The 18,742-nt window shown below is 46.4% G+C and overlaps 1 protein-coding gene across 2 annotated transcripts in view; it reads right to left on the bottom strand.

Annotated features, from left to right (window-relative positions):
* Window positions 1–18,742, bottom strand: part of LOC134980825 (protein-L-isoaspartate(D-aspartate) O-methyltransferase-like) — a 337,346-nt gene that overhangs the window by 14,250 nt on the left and 304,354 nt on the right. For both annotated transcript variants that reach the window (XM_063947799.1, XM_063947800.1), the window contains 3 exons: window positions 9,404–9,508; window positions 8,606–8,726; window positions 3,908–3,993 (listed from right to left, as the gene is read on the bottom strand). In XM_063947799.1, the coding sequence (XP_063803869.1) occupies window positions 3,908–3,993; window positions 8,606–8,726; window positions 9,404–9,508 (312 nt within the window). The remainder of the gene's footprint in view (window positions 1–3,907; window positions 3,994–8,605; window positions 8,727–9,403; window positions 9,509–18,742) is intronic.

The following is an 18,742-nucleotide window of genomic DNA, read 5'->3' on the forward strand; positions in this document are numbered from 1 at the left end:
TGCACCTTGCCTTGAGAAAAGCTGCCTTCCGAGAAAAGACATTTTCTGATAGGCTCCGACGTCCTTGCACTTTGAAGGTGGGAGATAAGGTATGGTTGTCAACTCACAACATCAAGCTCCGACAACCTTCGGCTAGATTGGGACCCAAATTTATTGGACCATTCCTCATCATTAAGAAGGTCAACCCAGTTGCTTTTCGGCTACGCTTGCCGAGATCTCTCAAAATTGGCAATACTTTTCACTGTTCTCTTTTGAAACAGTATTTTTCTTCCAGGAGATTTCCTCGGAGGACTTCCCAGGGTAGATCTCCGGTGGATGTTCAGGGGCAACAAGAGTTCTTGGTGGAGAAGGTTTAAGATTCTAAGCTTTCTCGGGGTCGGCTCTATTTTTTGGTCCACTGGAAAGGTTATGGCCCTGAAGAAAGATCTTGGGTGTTGGATAAAGATTTACATGCTCCCAAGCTGAAGAGGATTTTCTTTCAGGAGTTTCCTCAGAAACCTGGCTCTAGGGGTTCTTTAACCCCTCCTCAAGGGGGGGGGTACTGTTAGGCGCGGCGGTCTTCGGCCGTGCCCTGACTGAGCAGTGGTCACGGCCGCCGCGCCTCTCTCCTTCCCTGTCCCCCGCACGGCGCCTAGCAACGCCAGGACGCCGTGCGCACGATAGCCGCCGGGTCCCTGGCAACGCAGGACGCCGTGCGTGCAGGGCCGCCGGGTGCACAGCAACGGGGACGCCACAGGTGGACCGCGTTCCCCGTTGCTAAGAATAGTTAATTAGGTTGCTCGTGCAGCAGGGCAGCTGCACGGCAACTAGTAATTAGGGTCTGGGGGCTGGTCCTGCTGGCCCTCCTGTTATTGGCCAGCAGGGCCTTTTTACGTGAGCCAGCACACTGCAGCCCCGCCGGTGATGGCCTCTTGTATGCTGTTCCTGCCTTGCAGAACTCTGTTCCTGTCAGCAGTGTTTGGTGGATCTTGCTCCCTGCCCTTTGGTACTTTGGAGGTCCGAAGCCGGTCCTGGGAATTCTTCTAAGTCCTTGCGAACCTGTTTGTCATCTAGGTTCTCGCCCGGTTTCGTGAGTAGCGGCTTCTGCCGCGTGTTGCGGCCTATGCCGCTTAGTGTTTACTTAACTGTGAATTGGTGCATTTGCGGAGGTTTCCGCTTTCTCGGTCCTCCCCGGAACTCGGCGGTGCCGTGTAGGGGAGTGGACAGTGGTTTCTTTGTAATTCTTTTCCTTTGGCGGCGTGCCGCACATACGTTTAGTTTTTAGGTAGTTTATAGCCCCTAGCGTGGTTGTTTCAGTTAGAGGTCCCCTTGTTAGTACCCTGTCTCAGTTCACGCCTTGTCTCTCTTTAAGACCTGAGGGGGCATCGGAGTTGGGCAGACCTAATACGCCCTTCAAACGCGGCTGCCATGGGCCCAAGAAACCATAGTCGTTCAGGCGTGAATTGATAACACGGGTAAGACAACGGAGGTAGGGTGCTGGGGGCTATTTCCTTCCCATCTCCCAATCCCAGCATTCTGTCTGACTCACTACAAAAGATCTCCCCTGTCCTGAGCATCAGGATCGTAACACAAAGGTAACGCCAAACGCTCTGTGCGCCTCCTTGCGCCCAGGCACGCTGCGTATGCCTGATCGCGACTAACGCCTCAGTCAGCCAAGATAACAGAGGACCCATCTGAACACCTGAGTGGGGTAAACCGCTGATCTAGTGTGCCCACCAGAGATTAATGTGTGTTTGTATGTGTGTCTTATGTTTTAAGTTTGTGTGTATACCGGTATAGTCATATTTAAATACAGTATATTTATGTAGTATATATCCTTTTAAATAAAACCTATACATTTTATGAACACTGAGTGTTAATTTTAACTAAGAAGGGCACAAGGTGAAATTTGTGAAGGATCATCACAAAGTACTAAATCAGTACACATTTTTTACAAAAATACGTAAAGGCACCATATTCATCTAACATTACATTCTGGAATAATTAACAAAGGGGGTCATTCCGAGTTGATCGCTCGCTAGCTGTTTTTAGCAGCCGTGCAAACGCTAAGCCGCCGCCCTCTGGGAGTGTATCTTAGCTTAGCAGAAGTGCGAACTAAAGGATCGCAGAGCGGCTACAAAAAAAAAAAAAAAAATTGTGCAGTTTTAGAGTAGCTCCAGACTTACTCAGCGCTTGCGATCACTTCAGACCATTCAGTTCCGGATTTGACGTCACAAACACACCCTGCGTTCGGCCAGCCACGCCTGCGTTTTTCCTAGCACACATGCATTTTTCCTGGCACACCATGTGTTTTTTTCGAACACTTCCTGAAAACGGTCAGTTGACACCCAGAAACGCCCCTTTCCCGTCAATCACTCTGCGGCTGCCATTGCGACTGAAAAGCGTTGCTAGACCTTGTGTAAAAATACATTGCCCGTTGTGAAAGTACGTCGCGCGTGCGCACTGCGCCGCATACGCAGAAGTGCCGCTTTTTCACTTAATCGCCGCGTTGCGAAAATTTTTCACTAGCAATCAACTCGGAATGACCCCCAAAGGTCTATAAGCTAGGGGTGCACCGAACATATATTCACTCACATTTGTTTATCCTAGAGTGCAGTTCTGTAGTACGCCCACTATTGGTTCTCTGACAGCAACCAGCTTATTGAGCTACCAATTATGGTGGCCAATCCCGGGGTCGGCGGGATCCCGGGATTTAGGCCCAAAAATGGCCAGGATTCAATCCCGGGATTGGAAGCTCCAATCCCGGGGATTGAGGGATCAGCGTTGAGCGTCCACAGGACGCTCAGACGCTGCCCGGCTTCCTCCTTCCGAGTCCCCAGCGCAGCGTGAGAGGTCACGCTGCGCTGTCAGGAGCCGCCAGCAGCAATCAAGGGATGATCCCCTCCCGCCCACCCTCGGTATATGGTAAGTTATATGTGCGGGGCAGGGTGGGGCGTGGGGGCGGCCACCTATCTAAAAGCCAATCCCGGGATACCATTTTTCAATCCTGATACCCGGGATTGAAAAAATGGCCCGGGATTGGCTTCCCTACTACCAATAGGTATAGCGCAGTTTTTACTCACTATCTGGTTTCCACACAGCCCTTTTTGCCCCAAAATAAAATGTCTTTGACTGAAATACGGTCTAATAATTGGATAACATGGCGATACTGACAAAAATAAATACATTATATTTTAATTGATATCACTATTAGTATTGCTTTTATTATATATGGAACGTTTTTGTATTTTGAATGGGCTATTAGCACTGCTATATAAAGGGCTTCTAGTCACTGCACTACAATCACCTTGAGAAAGCTGTGTATAACAGCGAAACGCGTCGGTGTAGCAGCTGGACTTTGACTATACATCCCCATACAAACGCCTAGAAGTCAGATAAAGGAACTCTTTGCATCAGCGATTTGGATCACTGCATCATTGGACCTGAGCAAAATCACTGGACCAAGCAGCGTCTTGAACCTAGCTACGTAAGGTCATTAACTGCAGTATTCTCTTTTCCATTCGCAGTATTGTTCCTGGACTGTGGCAAAAAAACTTCTTGGGATGAATTGTTTCATTTGAGTACCGGCAAATTTCAAATACCATATAAAGCATATGGGACTTTTTAAATTCTTGCAGTGCTATATTAGCCCTATTTTTAATTGATTCCTATGAATTTTCCAATTATCTGTTGCAACAGTGAATAATTTTTATTCTTTATTAAATTTGTCAGAAATTTCTTATCCAGTTTCCTAGCGCTTTTTCTTGTTTATTGTTCTCAGTTATAGGGTCTAACTAACCCTGGTATATTAGCTGCTCTAAGAAAGACCACTCACTACGAGCGCCAAAGGTTTTACTTGTTAATTCCGTTTTTGTATTGGTGTATTGTTTCTATTGTGTAATTCTAGTTGGAATGATTGGACCCTTACCTCCTGTGGCACTGTTGCTGCTGCTGCACCAACATGAATCGCATCATATGGGCCTTCTTCACTATAGCCAAATCTGCCATCACCCACTATAACAATACAGAATTAACAGGTCATGGGTTCAATTCCCACCACTGGAAAATGCGCGCGACATAAATAACGGATAATAATAATAATAATAAAAAGGTGCACAATGATTAGCTGGTGTCACAGGGTGATTCCTCGTGTAGTGGCTGTATGAGAATAGAGTAGACTCAAGAGACACAGAGAGGGAGAGACATTGCAGTAGTGAACATACAGTATATGGAGCAAAGATGCACAAAAAAAAAAAAGACAGGCTCTTAAAATTGTACATAATGTTGAAGGTGTGCTTGAACCAAGTAATTATTATATGCAAAATATCAGGATTTCATTAGTTCTTGCACTGGCTGCCTGGCACTAGGCGCTTTTACACTTGTGCACGCTTGTGCCTGGAGAGGCGGGACAGGGGAGGGAAGGGGAGTTCTCACAAAGAATAATAACTGAACAGCTGCATATTTCTCAAGCAATACAAATGTTTAAAAACACAAGTGTAAGTGTATGTGATATATACCTGATGTAATCCAGGATCATATGCTACTGATGTTGTCCTGCACACATCTTAAAATGTTTGCACCTTAGGATACACATGCAAATGCAGCATTTTTTAACAAACACTTTTTTTGTCTGCAAACTTGGAAAATCAGTGTTATCCGATGAACAATATACAAAGTGACAGAGACTATTCCCAAGCAGCAAACAATTCAAACTACTCTATATTACATCACAAAGAAGGGCAAATCAACCCTCTGAGATGGTCCTTCTATCTCTCAATATTCTTGTGCATCTTTATGGGGTGCAAATTTTACTGCGCACAAAATGTCTTCTCCTCAGCACTCCAAGCAGACATGGCCATTGTTAGGAATTGACAGGGGGGCCCTGTATGTTTTGCTTTAGCCTTTACATTTAAAGGCAAGTACAGTATTGTGATTAAAACACAGCACAGTAAACAGCACAGGCTGGAAAAGTCCAAAAATGAAATGAACATAAAAATGTATGAGAGATTTTCCTAGAGGTAGATTAAGAAAAATAAGATTTTGGTACTTACCGATAAATCAATTTCTCTGAATCCACTCGGGGACACTGGAGATCACACAGATGGGGTGTGAAGAATGAAGACCAGAGGTGGCACAATATATGCAAATTAAATGTAGTGCACAGCTGGCTCCTCCCCCACCAGTTTGAAAAATTGTAAGGAGAGAAAAGAGGGAACATGAAACAAAAAAATAAATAAATCTGGAAAGGAATAATACACGCCATCTGAAAACTAACAATTCTTAACAGTAACAACTAGGGAACCAGATTGAAGCAAAGTAACAAGAACACACAGGCGAGCAGCACCGAGGTGGGCATCCAGTGTCCCCGAGTGGATTCGGAGAAATCGATTTATCAGTAAGTACCAAAATCTTCTTTTCTCTGTCATCCACTAGGGGAAACTGGAGATTAGACAGATGGGGATGTCCCAAAGATACTCCCACGGGCGGGAGTGCTGTCCGAAGTCTGGAGCACCAAGAGGCCAAAAAGTAGAATCTTTCGCCGCCAGAGTGTCAAACTTCTAAAAGCGAGTAAACGTGTGGGCCGAAGACCACGTCGCAGCTTTACAGAGTTGACTTGTAGAGGTTTCCTTGGCAGCCGCCCAGGAAGTCCCTACCGACCTGGTGGCGTGAGCTCTCACCCGAAATGGGACCTTCTTACCACTAGCCACATAAGCTTGTTGGATAGCGAGTGTCATCCATCTCGTCAAGGTTTGCTTTGTAGCCGGCCAACCTTGTTGTGGCCCACTATACAAGACAAATAAGACATCTGACCTTCTAATGGTCTTAGTTGCTTTCACATACACTCTCAGTGCCCTGACTACATCCAGCGAGCTGTCGCCGTCCGATATCTGAAAAGATGGAACCACAATAGGTTGGTTAATGTGAAAACTGGAAACCACCTTGGGCAGGAACTCCGCCCTAGTACGAAGCTCCGCTCTATCCTCATGGAAAACCAAGAAGGGACTCTTGCAAGATAGAGTCCCTAGTTTGGACACCTTTCTTGCTGAAGCTAAAGCAAGTAAAAGGACAGTCTTCCAGGATACATATTTAAAGTCTGTTCTCTCCAAGGGTTAAAATGTATCAGATCTTAGAAATTTGAGAACCAGGTTCAAATCCCACAGAGCCGTGGAGGGTCGAAAGGGTGGTTGAAGCTTCAACACTCACTGCAAAAATGTCTGCACCTCTTGTAGAGTAGCCAGACGTAGCTGAAAGAAAATAGAAAGGGCTGAGACCTGTACCTTTAAGGATCCCAACCGTAAACCATCTTCTAATCCATCCTGAAGAAAATGTAGCAATCTGTTAAGACGAAACTGTCTGGGGTCCCAACCGTTAGGTTGGCACCAATCCATATATTTCTTCCAAATTCTATAATAGTGAGTCGCCGTAACCGGCTTCCTTGCTGCAATCATTGTAGGGATTGCTGACTTGGGAATCCCTTTTTCTCTTAGAATTTTGGCCTCAAAAGCCATACCTTTAAACGAAGACGATTTAGATCTGGATGCAGAAATGGTCCCTCAGACAACAGATCCTCCCTCTGCGGTAATCTCCAAGGCTCCTCCGTGAGGAGACTTGCTAGATATGAGTACCAGCTTCTGTGAGGCCAGTCCGGAGCTATCAGGAATACCCACGCTCTCTCTCGTTTTCCCTTCTTTAATACTCGTGGTAGGAGAGGAAATGGTGGGAATATGTACACCAGATCGTAAGGCCAGGTAATTGACAACGCATCCACTGCTATTGCTGCTGGGTCCCGTGACCTGGTCACATAGTTCGTAAGTTGATGATTGTGTCAGGAGGCCATTAGATCCACTTGTGGTAACCCCCACATTCTTACTATCGTGTTGAAGACCTGGGGGTGTAGAATCCACTCTCCTGGATGCATGTCTTGACGACTGAGGTAATCCGCTTCCCACTTGTCTACTCCGGGAATGAAGACTGCTGAGAGAATGATGCTACAATCCTCTGCCCAGGACAGGAGCTTTGTTGCTTCCGTTAGGGCCATTTGACTCCTTGTCCCTCCCTGGTGGTTTATATAAGCCGCCGCTGTGACATTGTCTGATTGAATTCTCACATGGTGATGTCTTACTAGGCTCTCTGCTTGACTCAGTGCATTGTAGATGGCTCGAAGCTCTAGCACATTTATTGAGAGACTGCTTTTGTACCGGAACCACCTTCCCTGGAACTCGTGATTGTCCAGTACCGCACCCCAACCTCTGAGACTGGCATCCTTTGCAAGGATGATCCAGTCCCAGACACTGAACCGTTTCCCCATCGCCAGGTTCATGTGAATTAACCACCACGTCAATGAAATTCTGGTCTGAGACGACAGGCGGATCATCTTGTGAAGAAAAAGATGCCTGCCTGCCCCTTGTGAGATGAAATCTATCTGGAATGTTCTTGAATGAAGTCTGCCGAACTGAATTGCTTCGATAGATGCCACCATCTTCCCCAGAAGACGAATGCAAAGATGGAGAGAAACTCTGATTCTGCAATACTTGAACCATATGTCTGATGTCCTGAATCTTGTCCTCTGGTAGAAAGACCTTGAGTTGAATCGTGTCCTGAATCAGAACCAAGAATTGGAGCCTTTGGGATGGAATTAAGTTGAATTTCTGGAAGTTTATCATCCAACCGCGATGAGTTAGGACGTGATGAGTCAATCTTACATGCGTGATCAATATCTCCGGAGACGGGGCTTTGATCAAAAGATCGTCCAGTTACGGTATTACCGTTACACGCATAGATCTTAACCTTGCCACCATGACCACAATGATCTTTGTGAAAATACTTGGTGCAGAGGAGAGACCGAACGGCAGAGCTCTGAACGGAGAGTGGTCTTTCCCGATCGCAAACCTCAGATACGCTTGATGCGGCGTCCAAATTAGAACATGCAGATATGCGTACTTTATATCCATGGACACCATGAATTCCTCTTGTTCCAACCCTGCTATGACAGATTGTATTGATTTCATCTTGAAGCGGTAACAGGTTATAAACTGGTTTAAGACCTTCAAGTTTAGAATGGGTCTGCCCGAACCATCTGGTTTGGGTACCACAAAAAGATTGGAATAAAATCTCGCTCCTCATTGCGGTATTGGCACTGAAACGATTACCTCTGAAAGGATCAACTTTTGAATAGCCGCTTTCAATGCCCTTGCTTTCTGAGGGCACTGGGGAAGACCAGTAGTGAAGAATTGACAGTGAGGACGCATGAGAAATTCTTCCTCCGTAGCACAATTTTCAAAACTGGAGAGGAGCGTGAAGGGGGAAGAGCCAGCTGTGCACTTCATTTAATTTGCATATATTGTGCCACCTCCAGTCTCCATTCTTCACACCCCATCTGTCTGATCTCCAGTGTCCCCTAGTGGATGACAGAGAATTGTTTTTTTCTATTACTCTGCTAAAGACTCCAGGTCAATTAGCTGATGCAAAGAAAAATATTGCAGCATTCTGTGACAATTCTTCTTAAACCAACAATTATACTGCTGAACTAAATATAATTTCATTAGGGATTATAAAGTTAGCTGTATGATCTTGGGAAAATTAGTGGATGTCTCTGGGTAAAAATCCAGAAGAACAATTAACTTACCGACAAATTTAATTAGTCTAGATCTTAGTAATGTTGGATCATCTCGCAGGACGTTCTGTGTAGCTTCATGGACAAGTTGATCGATATGCTCTATGCCAATAACCTTTCCAGTGAGGCCTACCTGCAAACAGCAATCTATTTAAGACTTTGTCACTCTGAATACTAGTTTACTGTTGCGATTATTACGTTCTATATACAAAGCAACATATACAGGGGTTGCAGTTATGTGACCGGCGGTCACAATAACGGCCCTTAAATCCTGCTCGCTCGCAATCCCGATAGTCAGCATGCCGACCAGCAGGAACTATTCCCACTTGTGGGTGTCCACGACACCCACAGAGTGGTAATAGAACCTGTGGCGAGCGCAGTGAGCCACCGAGCCCGCAAGGGGCTTGTTGCGCTCGTACCCCTGCTGGCATTCCCCTGCCAGGATACCGGCATCGGTATGCTGACCAGCAGCCTCCTGACCGTCGGTCGCGCATACCCAATGCCATATACACATATAGATAGATTCTATGCTGCCAGTGAAATTTAATTTATTATAAATAAAACATTTTACCCACAAATATAGGGTTAATGTGTAAAGTTATCATTCTTTGAATGCTGTACAATAAATAAGTAATTGGAAGCAGAGTTTACTTTCACGGCAACAAAAAGTACTCCTGTAACGGAAATTAGTCACACTAGTTGTGGTTGTCAGTAGAAATTACTAATAGTTGATTACAGTATGAGCTCTTTGTTTCCAGTTAAGGACACCATATAAATTGTGAAACATTATTTGTTAAATGTCAGGCTGACCATTCTGGCAAAACAGGCAGTGAGGTATCCACTCCCAGAGCCAACATCCAGTGCTCTGGCCCCAACCACCAGCTTATCTTCTAACAACTCCAGGGCGTGTGCATGCTGCAAGATAGAGAATACTGAAGTTAGGAAAGCAGATAATCATTAGGCTTATAATACTTTGGTACTGCACTGTTACATTGATAGCAATATCTGAATAAAAAAAGAAGAAAAAAACATGATCCTCTATTGTGTCAGCTAGGCTTAGTGACCGAGGGCGGTATCCTATTAGCCCTAATGCATTTTCACTCGATCAAAACGGCTGAATATCGCAATGTATGACCGATGGTCATTATCGCGGTATCCAATTATTAGAGGATAGTTTGATCGGCCGAAATTGGACTCGTAATTGGATGAGAACACATAGGTTCGGGGAAAAGGCCCCCGCCCCATATCGCGGCTGAGGCAACCGAAGCAAAATCCCTGATAAGTGCCGGCATCTGGGCTAATAAGATCTCCCCCCAGCGATCCTATTAGCAGCGGGAAAGTACCAATTAGTCAGATGTCGCGCCAATTTATGTCCTTTATAAAAAAAAAAAAAGTGACACTGTATCTAATTGACTAGAATAGCTAAAAGATGCACTGATTGCAGAAATGAGTGATTGTGGCGATACGATATGGGAATCCAAGATAGAGTTATTCAGAGTAAGGCCAAGGGCGGTACTTTCCCGCTGCTAATAGGATACCGCCCTTGGCCCTACTCTGAATAACTCTATCTTGGATTCCCATATCGTATCGCCACAATCACTCATTTCTTCAATCAGTGCATCTTTTAGCTATTCTACGAGAATACGAGCTTGCTTTTAGTGAGTGCTGAACTTTCTGTTTGTATATTTTTAAGTAGGTGGCCATGGGCTACATGCACTTCACCCTATGAGTGGTGAGTGCAGACACTGCGCCCCGCTTCTGTGGTGGTGAGTGCTGTGGTTTTATATTTGTTGGTATATTGTAGGGTTAATCTTTTAGTTAACTCATATTAACTGTGGCCACAAGCTTTGTTCATGCACCCCTATGCAAGCCCAATTATCTTAAACCCGGGTCAGCTGTTCTTTAGTAATTTATCAGCCAGTGTCAGGTGACTAGTGAACCTTTAAAAGCCATGGAGTATATGGCAGATACACATTAAACCAAGTGGGCATATTTGCAGTTATATTATGTGTGATACAGTTGCTAGGTTTTAATTTTTGAGACTCTGATAGTGTAGGACCTGCATAAGATGCGGTATTATTTATTTATGTTGTGAAAATAAGTGAGCTTGCTTTGGTGAGTGCTGAACTATCTGTTTGTGTGTATATCACACACACACACACACACACACACACACACACACACATATATATATTCACTATGGTATGCCGGCGGTCGAGCTCCCGGCGACCAGCATACTGGCGCCGGGAGCCCGACCGCCAGCTTACCGACAGTGTGGTGAACGCAAATGAGCCCCTTGCGGGCTCGCTGCGCTCGCCACGCTACGGGCACAGTGGCGCGTTTATTCTCCCTCCAGGGGGGTCGTGGACCCCCACGAGGGAGAATAAGTGTCGGTATGCCGGTGCCGGTATACTGTGCGCGGGGATCCAGTCAGTCGGCATACTGAAGACCACCCATTATATATATATATATATATATATATATATATATATATATATATATACACACACACACACACACACACACACACATACATACACACATATACATATATACACACACAGTGGTCGAAGTGGGGCGGTATGCAGCGTTATGGCATACCGCCACTTCTCCACAGACCCGGAATTTTTTTTATTTTTTTTTCTAGCAGCAGCAGCATGCATGCGCTGGTGGACCGGCAGAACGTGGTGGCGGACAGCGCTGGGATCAAGTGTCTGATCCCAGCGCTGATGAGGCTCCAGCGGCGGAGGCATTTAAAAATTAGCGCCATTTGTGAGCCAATCGCGGCTCACGGATCGGCGGCCAATCACAGGTGTCCGTGGCGAGCTAATCAGCGCTCGCCGCGTCATAGGCCCTACCCCCGGCATCGGACGTCAGATGCCGCTGGGACGAGGAGAAGAGAGGAGGCCACGCGGAAGAGCGGCGAAGAGCTCTGGTGGAAGAAGACGCGTTCCAGGAGGAAGATGTCCTGCGGCAGAAGACAGAAAAGTTGGCTCCGCTGGCCAGGACAGGCCAGCGGCAGAAGAGGCGGTGTCGCTGGCCAGTGGCAGAAGACAGAAGCTGAGGACCGGAGAGGCCACTAGGGGTGGAAAGAAAAAGATCTAACGAAGCTCCCCTCTGGTGCCTCTCCCACCAGGACAGGTAGGCCCTCGGTGAGGGCACCTGTCACCCCCCCCCCCCCCCACACTCCCTAGACCATCAGGGTTCGAACAATAGCCTCTGGGGCACATTCAGGCTACAGTCCTGTGGTGCAGTAGGCGGGCACTAGGCCGTGGGGTTAATTCAGGCATTAGACCTGTCCCCATGTAGAGATCATAAGGCCCTAGTTCAGCATGGCCCTTTAGGTAAATAAGGTGACCATGGGCATTAGGCCCAGGTCACCCAACTGGCCCCATGTTAGGCAGGTGCTAGGCCCGTGGGTGAAGTCAGGCCTCGGGCCTGTGCGCAGTTACGGAGCGCTAGGCCCAGTTAATAAGTGCCCCCCTCAGGTGATTAAGGGTGATCTGGGCGCAAGGCCCAGGTCACTCCAACCTGTCCCTGGGGCAATGTGCCTATAATCAATAGGGGATAGGTAGGGGTCTCATTCTCCCCGTCACTGCTGTCACTCTCCCTGTCACTGTCCCTGCTGTCACTCTCCCTCTCCCATAATTGTGGATCATACCATGTGTCATAATGTGAATTGTGGATCATACCGTGTGTCGTAATGTGAATTGTGGATCATGCCGTGTGGCGTAATGTGAATTGTGGATCATGCCGTGTGCTATAATGTGAATTTCGGCTCATTCTGTGTGCTATAATGTTAATTTTGGCTCTTTCAGTGTGCTATAATGTGAATTTCTCATGCGTCCTAGAGGATGCTGGGGTCCCCTTCAGTACCATGGGGTATAGACTGTTCCGCAGGAGCCATGGGCACTTTAAGACTTTTCAAGGGTGTGAACTGGCTCCTCCCTCTATGCCCCTCCTCCAGACCTCAGTTTAGAAAATGTGCCCAGGCAGACTGGATGCACTCCAGGGGAGCTCTACTGAGTTTCTCTGAAAGACTTATGTTTTTATTTTCAGGGAGGACTGCTGGCAACAGTCTCCCTGCTTCGCGGGACTTAGGGGGCAGAAGTAGGAACCAACTTCCTGAATAGTTTCATGGCGCTGCTTCTGGCTGACAGGACACCATTAGCTCCTGAAGGGTACTGTACGCTAGCTGCGGCTATGTGCTCACTCCCACAGCCCGCTGTTACCCCCCTTACAGAGCCAGAAGTCAGAAGACAGGAGAGTGTAAGAAGAGAAGGATCTTCAGGCATCGTAACGGCTAAAAGGTACCGTGCAGCGGGCGGGAACGCTGTGCGCCATGGTACCCATCACACACAGGCACTGCAGGGTGCAGGGCGTGGGGGGCTGGGCAGCATGAAACCTAGTAAAACTGGCAGATAAGGGGTATAAGATGCTGAGGCACAGTCCTACCTCCGCCAGTATAAATATTAGTAGTAAAAAGTCTGAGGGGAAACGCACCATTACGGGGGCAGGGCTTCCTCCTCAGTCAGCCAGCACACTGCTCAGCGCCATTTTCTCTCCTTCCAGGCTGCAGAGAAGAACGCTGGTCCTCCTCCAAAACAGGGGGGCACAGTGAAATTTGGTGCCATACATTGTGTATACATTATCATTATAATAGTGCTACAGGTCTGTGGGCATTGTGTTTCACAGACATTTTATTGCTGGCGCTGGGTTGTGAACTGGCAAATCCTGTGTCCTTCTGACAGACTTTACTGTGGGTCTGTCCCCTATAAGTCCCGAAGTGTCTGTGGTGTGGTTGTGCACGTGTGTGACATGTCTGAGGCAGGGAGCTCTTCCCCTGAGGGAGCCATTTTATGGACACAGAGTTGTAATGTGGTGGCACTGCCGGCACACCATGAGCCTGAATGGGTGAAAGAATTACACGATAGTGTGAATCATATCAGTAAGAGATTAGATAAGTCTGAGTCTCATGCAGCTGGAGAAAATCAGTGGAAGATGTGATTTTTAGTGGTTCTGCTTTTTCATCCGCAGGCGACCCCTCTGGGTCACATAAAAGACCATTTGCACAAATAGTACAAACGTATACCGACACAGACTCTGATTCCTGTGTAGACACTAGTGATTCCAGGGGAATAGATCCTAAATAATTGGCAAAAAACATTCAATACATGATTGTTGCTATACGGGAGGTTTTGGAAGTTACGGAAGCCCCTCCTGTACCTCAGGAGAAGGCTTATTTTTATGGTATCCGGACTCCAGGTCGACAACAAAAAGGTCGACACACCTTAGGTCGACGCCAATTGGTCAACACACCTTTGGTCGACATGGACAAAAGGTCGACATGGACAAAAGGTCGACATGGAGCAAGGTCGACATGGAAAAAGGTCGACATGGAAAAAGGTCGACATGGAAAAAGGTCGACATGGAAAAAGGTCGACATGGAAAAAGGTCGACATGGAAAAAGGTCGACATGGAAAAAGGTCGACATGGAAAAAGGTCGACATGGAAAAAGGTCGACATGGAAAAAGGTCGACATGGAAAAAGGTCGACATGGAAAAAGGTCGACATGAGTTTTTCACAATTTTTTTCTTTTTTGGAACTTTTTCATACTTCGATCCATGTGGACTACGATTGGAACGGTAATCTGTGCCGAGCGAAGCGGAGCGAAGGCACCATGCCCGAAGCATGACGAGCGAAGCGAGCCATGCGAGGGGACGCGGTGCACTAATTGGGGTTCCCGGTCACACTACGAAGAAAACGACACCAAAAAAACATAAAAAAAACTCATATCGACCTTTTTCCATGTCGACTTTGTTCCTGTCGACCTTTTGTCCATGTCGACCTTTTGTCCATGTCGACCTAAGGTGTGTCGACCTTTTTGTTGTCGACCTGGAGTCCCAGACCCTATTTTTATAAAGAAAAGAAAATTAATGTAACTTTCCCTCCTTCTCACGAGCTAAATACTCTATTTGAGGGAATTTGGGCAAACCCTGAAAAGAAATGTCAGATTCCGAAAAGGATTCAGGTTGCTTATCCTTTCCCGGCAGAGGACAGGAAAGGTGGAAGTCACCCCCAGTTTTAAGCAGTGCCCTGTCACAGGTAACGACAAAGGTGATTCTCCCTGCACCTGTGACGGCTTCACTAAAGGAGCCGGCAGACCGCAAGTTGGAGACTACGTTAAAATCTATTTATGTGGCCAATGGTACACTGCTCAGGCCCACCATTGCTTGCACGTGGGTGAGTAGTGCTATCGAAAAATGGTCAGATAACTTGTCATCTGAAATTGACACGATAGAGACGAGATACTCTTAAAGTTAGGTCATATCAAAGAAGCTGCTGCATACAAGCTAGAAGCCATGAAGAAGAAAAGTAACCCAGACGCACTGTCAGAGCTGCCAGTAGGGATTGTCAGTCCCTAGAAAACGTTTAAAAAGGAAAGTGAGAACTGGCGCTATATGTTTCTCCAATAATAATAAATGACTGTGGATCAATTTCAATGGAATAACATAAAATTTATTATCTATACATCACATGCTAAAAAGTCAGAAGTATAAAATTAGAATGTAAACATGAAGTTAAGGGCATAAATGGAGCTGAGAATGGGTTAATAATGGCTGCTTAAAGTGTCCACCGAGGATCCCGGACAGAAAACAGTATGCAAAGTTCCCTGGGGGAATGAAATTGAATACAGCTGGTGTTACCTGTGACGACGGAGACTTCCAGAGGTTTGAAAATTGCCAGCAAGCAGGCTGTGCCGTTTGTGCAGGAACTGGGTCTCTCCAATCGGTGCTGTATAGATGAAGTCCCTAAGGGTTCCAATAGCAGATTTTTAAAGTCCATATCTGGATCCGTTTTGAAAAGGGGACACTTGTAGTAGTAGCAGCTTTAACACTTAACGCGTTTCCCTAGGCTCGGTCACCTAGCTTCATCAGAAGTACAGCTCAATCTGAGTTTTGGGATCTATTGAAACCCCATTTGATGACCTGATGCCCAGCAGGTGTGATGTAAAAACTATTCAATCATCCACAGTAATGCTAAAAACAAGAAATCTCTCTAATCTATATGCTTGTACTGAATATAGAGGTCAATAGGAGGCAGACCTATAGTAAAATAATAATAACTTAATATATAAACAGTAAACACAAGAGAATGTATCTGAAATCGGAAATCAAGGGGGTCAGAGGTCAGTGTGGTCACATGACTCTCCCCCTGAGCATTGAAAACATCATCCTCCCCCCCCCCCCCCCCCCCCCCCCCCCCGGTTTCCGGGAGTAAAGTAAAGTGACCCCGCAGCCTACATTACAAACCGAAATATCCCCGCTCTGGTAGGGGAGAGGGATTAGCCTGCGGGACTCCGTGGAGCATTGTGCGCTCCTTCCGGGTCACGTGACAGGCGGCATCCAATAAAATTAGTTTACAGGAGCGCCCTAGTTGCTAGGCGACCTGGACGCATACCAGCGTGGTGCGTGATGACGTAATCCCGCTGTCACGTGACCCGGAAGGAGCGCACAATGCTCCACGGAGTCCCGCAGGCTAATCCCTGTGGTGTAACAAATTATTATATCTGATGGAGGATGATGTTTTCAATGCTCAGGGGGAGAGTCATGTGACCACACTGACCTCTGACCCCCTTGATTTCCGATTTCAGATACATTCTCTATTGTGTTTACTGTTTATATATTAAGTTATTATTATTTTACTATAGGTCTGCCTGCTATTGACCTCTATATTCAGTACAAGCATATAGATTAGAGAGATTTCTTGTTTTTAGCATTACTGTGGATGATTGAATAGTTTTTACATCACACCTGCTGGGCATCAGGTCATCAAATGGGGTTTAAATAGATCCCAAAACTCAGATTGAGCTGTACTTCTGATGAAGCTAGGTGACAGAGCCTAGGGAAACGCATTAAGTGTTAAAGCTGCTACTACGACTACTACTACTACTACTACTACTACTACTACAAGTGTCCCCTTTTCAAAACTGATCCAGATATGGACTTTAAAAATCTGCTATTGAAACCCTGAGGGACTTCATCTATACAGCACCGATTGGAGAGACCCAGTTCCTGCACAAACGGCACAGCCTGCTTGCTGGCAATTTTCAAACCTCTGGAAGTCTCCGTCGTCACGGGTAACACCAGCTGTATTCAATTTCATTCCCCCAGGGAACTTTGCATACTGTTTTCAGTCAGGGAACCTCGGTGGACACTTTAAGCAGCCATTATTAACCCATTCTCAGCTCCATTTATGCCCTTAACTTCATGTTTACATTCTAATTTTATACTTCTGACTTTTTAGCATGTGATGTATAGATAATAAATTTTATGTTATTCCATTGAAATTGATCCACAGTCATTTATTATTATTGGAGAAACATATAGCGCCAGTTCTCACTTTCCTTTTTAGAAGCCATGAAGGATATTGGGCTTTTAGGTTCAAAAGCCGCTACCATGGCAGTCTCGGCTCGGAGGGCGTTGTGGATTCCAGAGTCCAAAAGAAATATGGAGGCTCTCACGTATAAAGGTGAGGCCTTGTTTGGAGATGGGCTGGATGCGTTAGTCTCTGCGGCTACCGCAGGTAAGTCGACATTCTTGCCTTATGCTCCTGCACCGGCGAAAGAGACACATCACTCTCAGATGCAGTCCTTTCGGCCCAACAAATACAAAAAGGCCAAAGGTTCCCCCTTCTTTGCAGGTAGAGGGAGAGGACAAGGAATATAAGTCTGCAGCGTCTCCCGGATCGCAGGAGCAGAAGTCCACCCCTGCTTCTGCCAAATCTGTAGCATGACGCTGGGGCTCCCTTGCGGGAGTCCGCGGGTGCGAGCACGTCTTAAACTTTTCAGTCAGATCTGGGCTCAATCTGTCCTGGACCCATGGGTTTTGCAAATAGTGTCCCATGGATACAAGCTGGAGTTTCAAGACGTCCCCCCATGCCGATTTTTTAAATCGACCATACCAGCTTCTCTTCCAGACAGAGAAGAAGTAGTAAAGGCTGCAATTCAGAAATTATGTCAGGATCAAGTCATTGTCCTGGTACCCTTGTCACAGCAGGCAGGAGGTTTTTATTCAAGCCTCTTCGTAGTTCCGAAGCCGGACGGCTCGGTCAGACCAATTCTAAACCTAAAATCTCTGAATCTCTACCTGAAAAGGTTCAAGTTCAAGATGGAATCTCTGAGGGCAGTGATTTTCAGTCTGGAGGAAGGAGATGTCATGGTGTCGGTGGACATAAAAGATGCTTACTTACATGTTCCCATTTATCCTCCACATCAGGCTTAACTGAGGTTCGCAATTACAGAATTGCCATTACCAGTTCCAGACGTTGCCGTTCGGACTCTCCACGGCAACGAGGGTGTTTACCAAGGTGATGGCAGAGATGATGGTCCTCCTTCGACAACAAGGAGTCAATATAATTCCTTACCTGGACGGTCTCCTGATAAAAGCGAGATCCAAGGAACGGTTGGTGCAGAACATTGCACTCTCCCTGTCAGTGCTCCAACAACATGGTCGGATTTTGAATTTTCCAAAGTTGCAGTTGAAACAGACGACAAGATTGTCTTTTCTGGGGATGATACACGACACAGAAGTTCAGAGGGTATTTCTTCCAGTAGAAAAAGCTCTGGAGATCCAGAAAATGGTCAAACAAGTTTTGAAACCGATGAGAGTGTCGATACAGCAATGCATTCGGTTGTTGGGGAAGATGGTAGCGGCCTACGAGGCCATACAGTTTGGCAGATTCCATGCCAGAGTATTCCACTGGAATCTGTTGGACAAGTGGTCCGGATCCCACCTACACATGCACCAGAGGATAATCCTGTCCTCCAAAGCCAGGATTTCACTCCTGTGGTGGCTGCACAGTTCTCACCTAATAGAGGGACGCAGGTTCGGGATTCAGGACTGGGTCCTAGTAACCACGGATGCAAGTCTCCGAGGCTGGGGAGCAGTCACACAGGGAAAGTTTTTCCAAGGAAAATGGTCAAGTCAGGAATCCTGTCTTCACATAAACGTTCTGGAATTGAGAGCCATTTACAACGGCCTTCTACTAGCGGTGCATCTTCTACAAGATCAGCCAATGCAGGTCCAGTCGGACAATGTAACAGCAGTCGCGTACATAAACAGTCAAGGCAGAACGAAAAGCAGAGCG

Source organism: Pseudophryne corroboree, chromosome 12 (genome assembly GCF_028390025.1).
Source record: "Pseudophryne corroboree isolate aPseCor3 chromosome 12, aPseCor3.hap2, whole genome shotgun sequence".
In the NCBI taxonomy this organism is placed as follows: Eukaryota; Metazoa; Chordata; class Amphibia; order Anura; family Myobatrachidae; genus Pseudophryne; species Pseudophryne corroboree.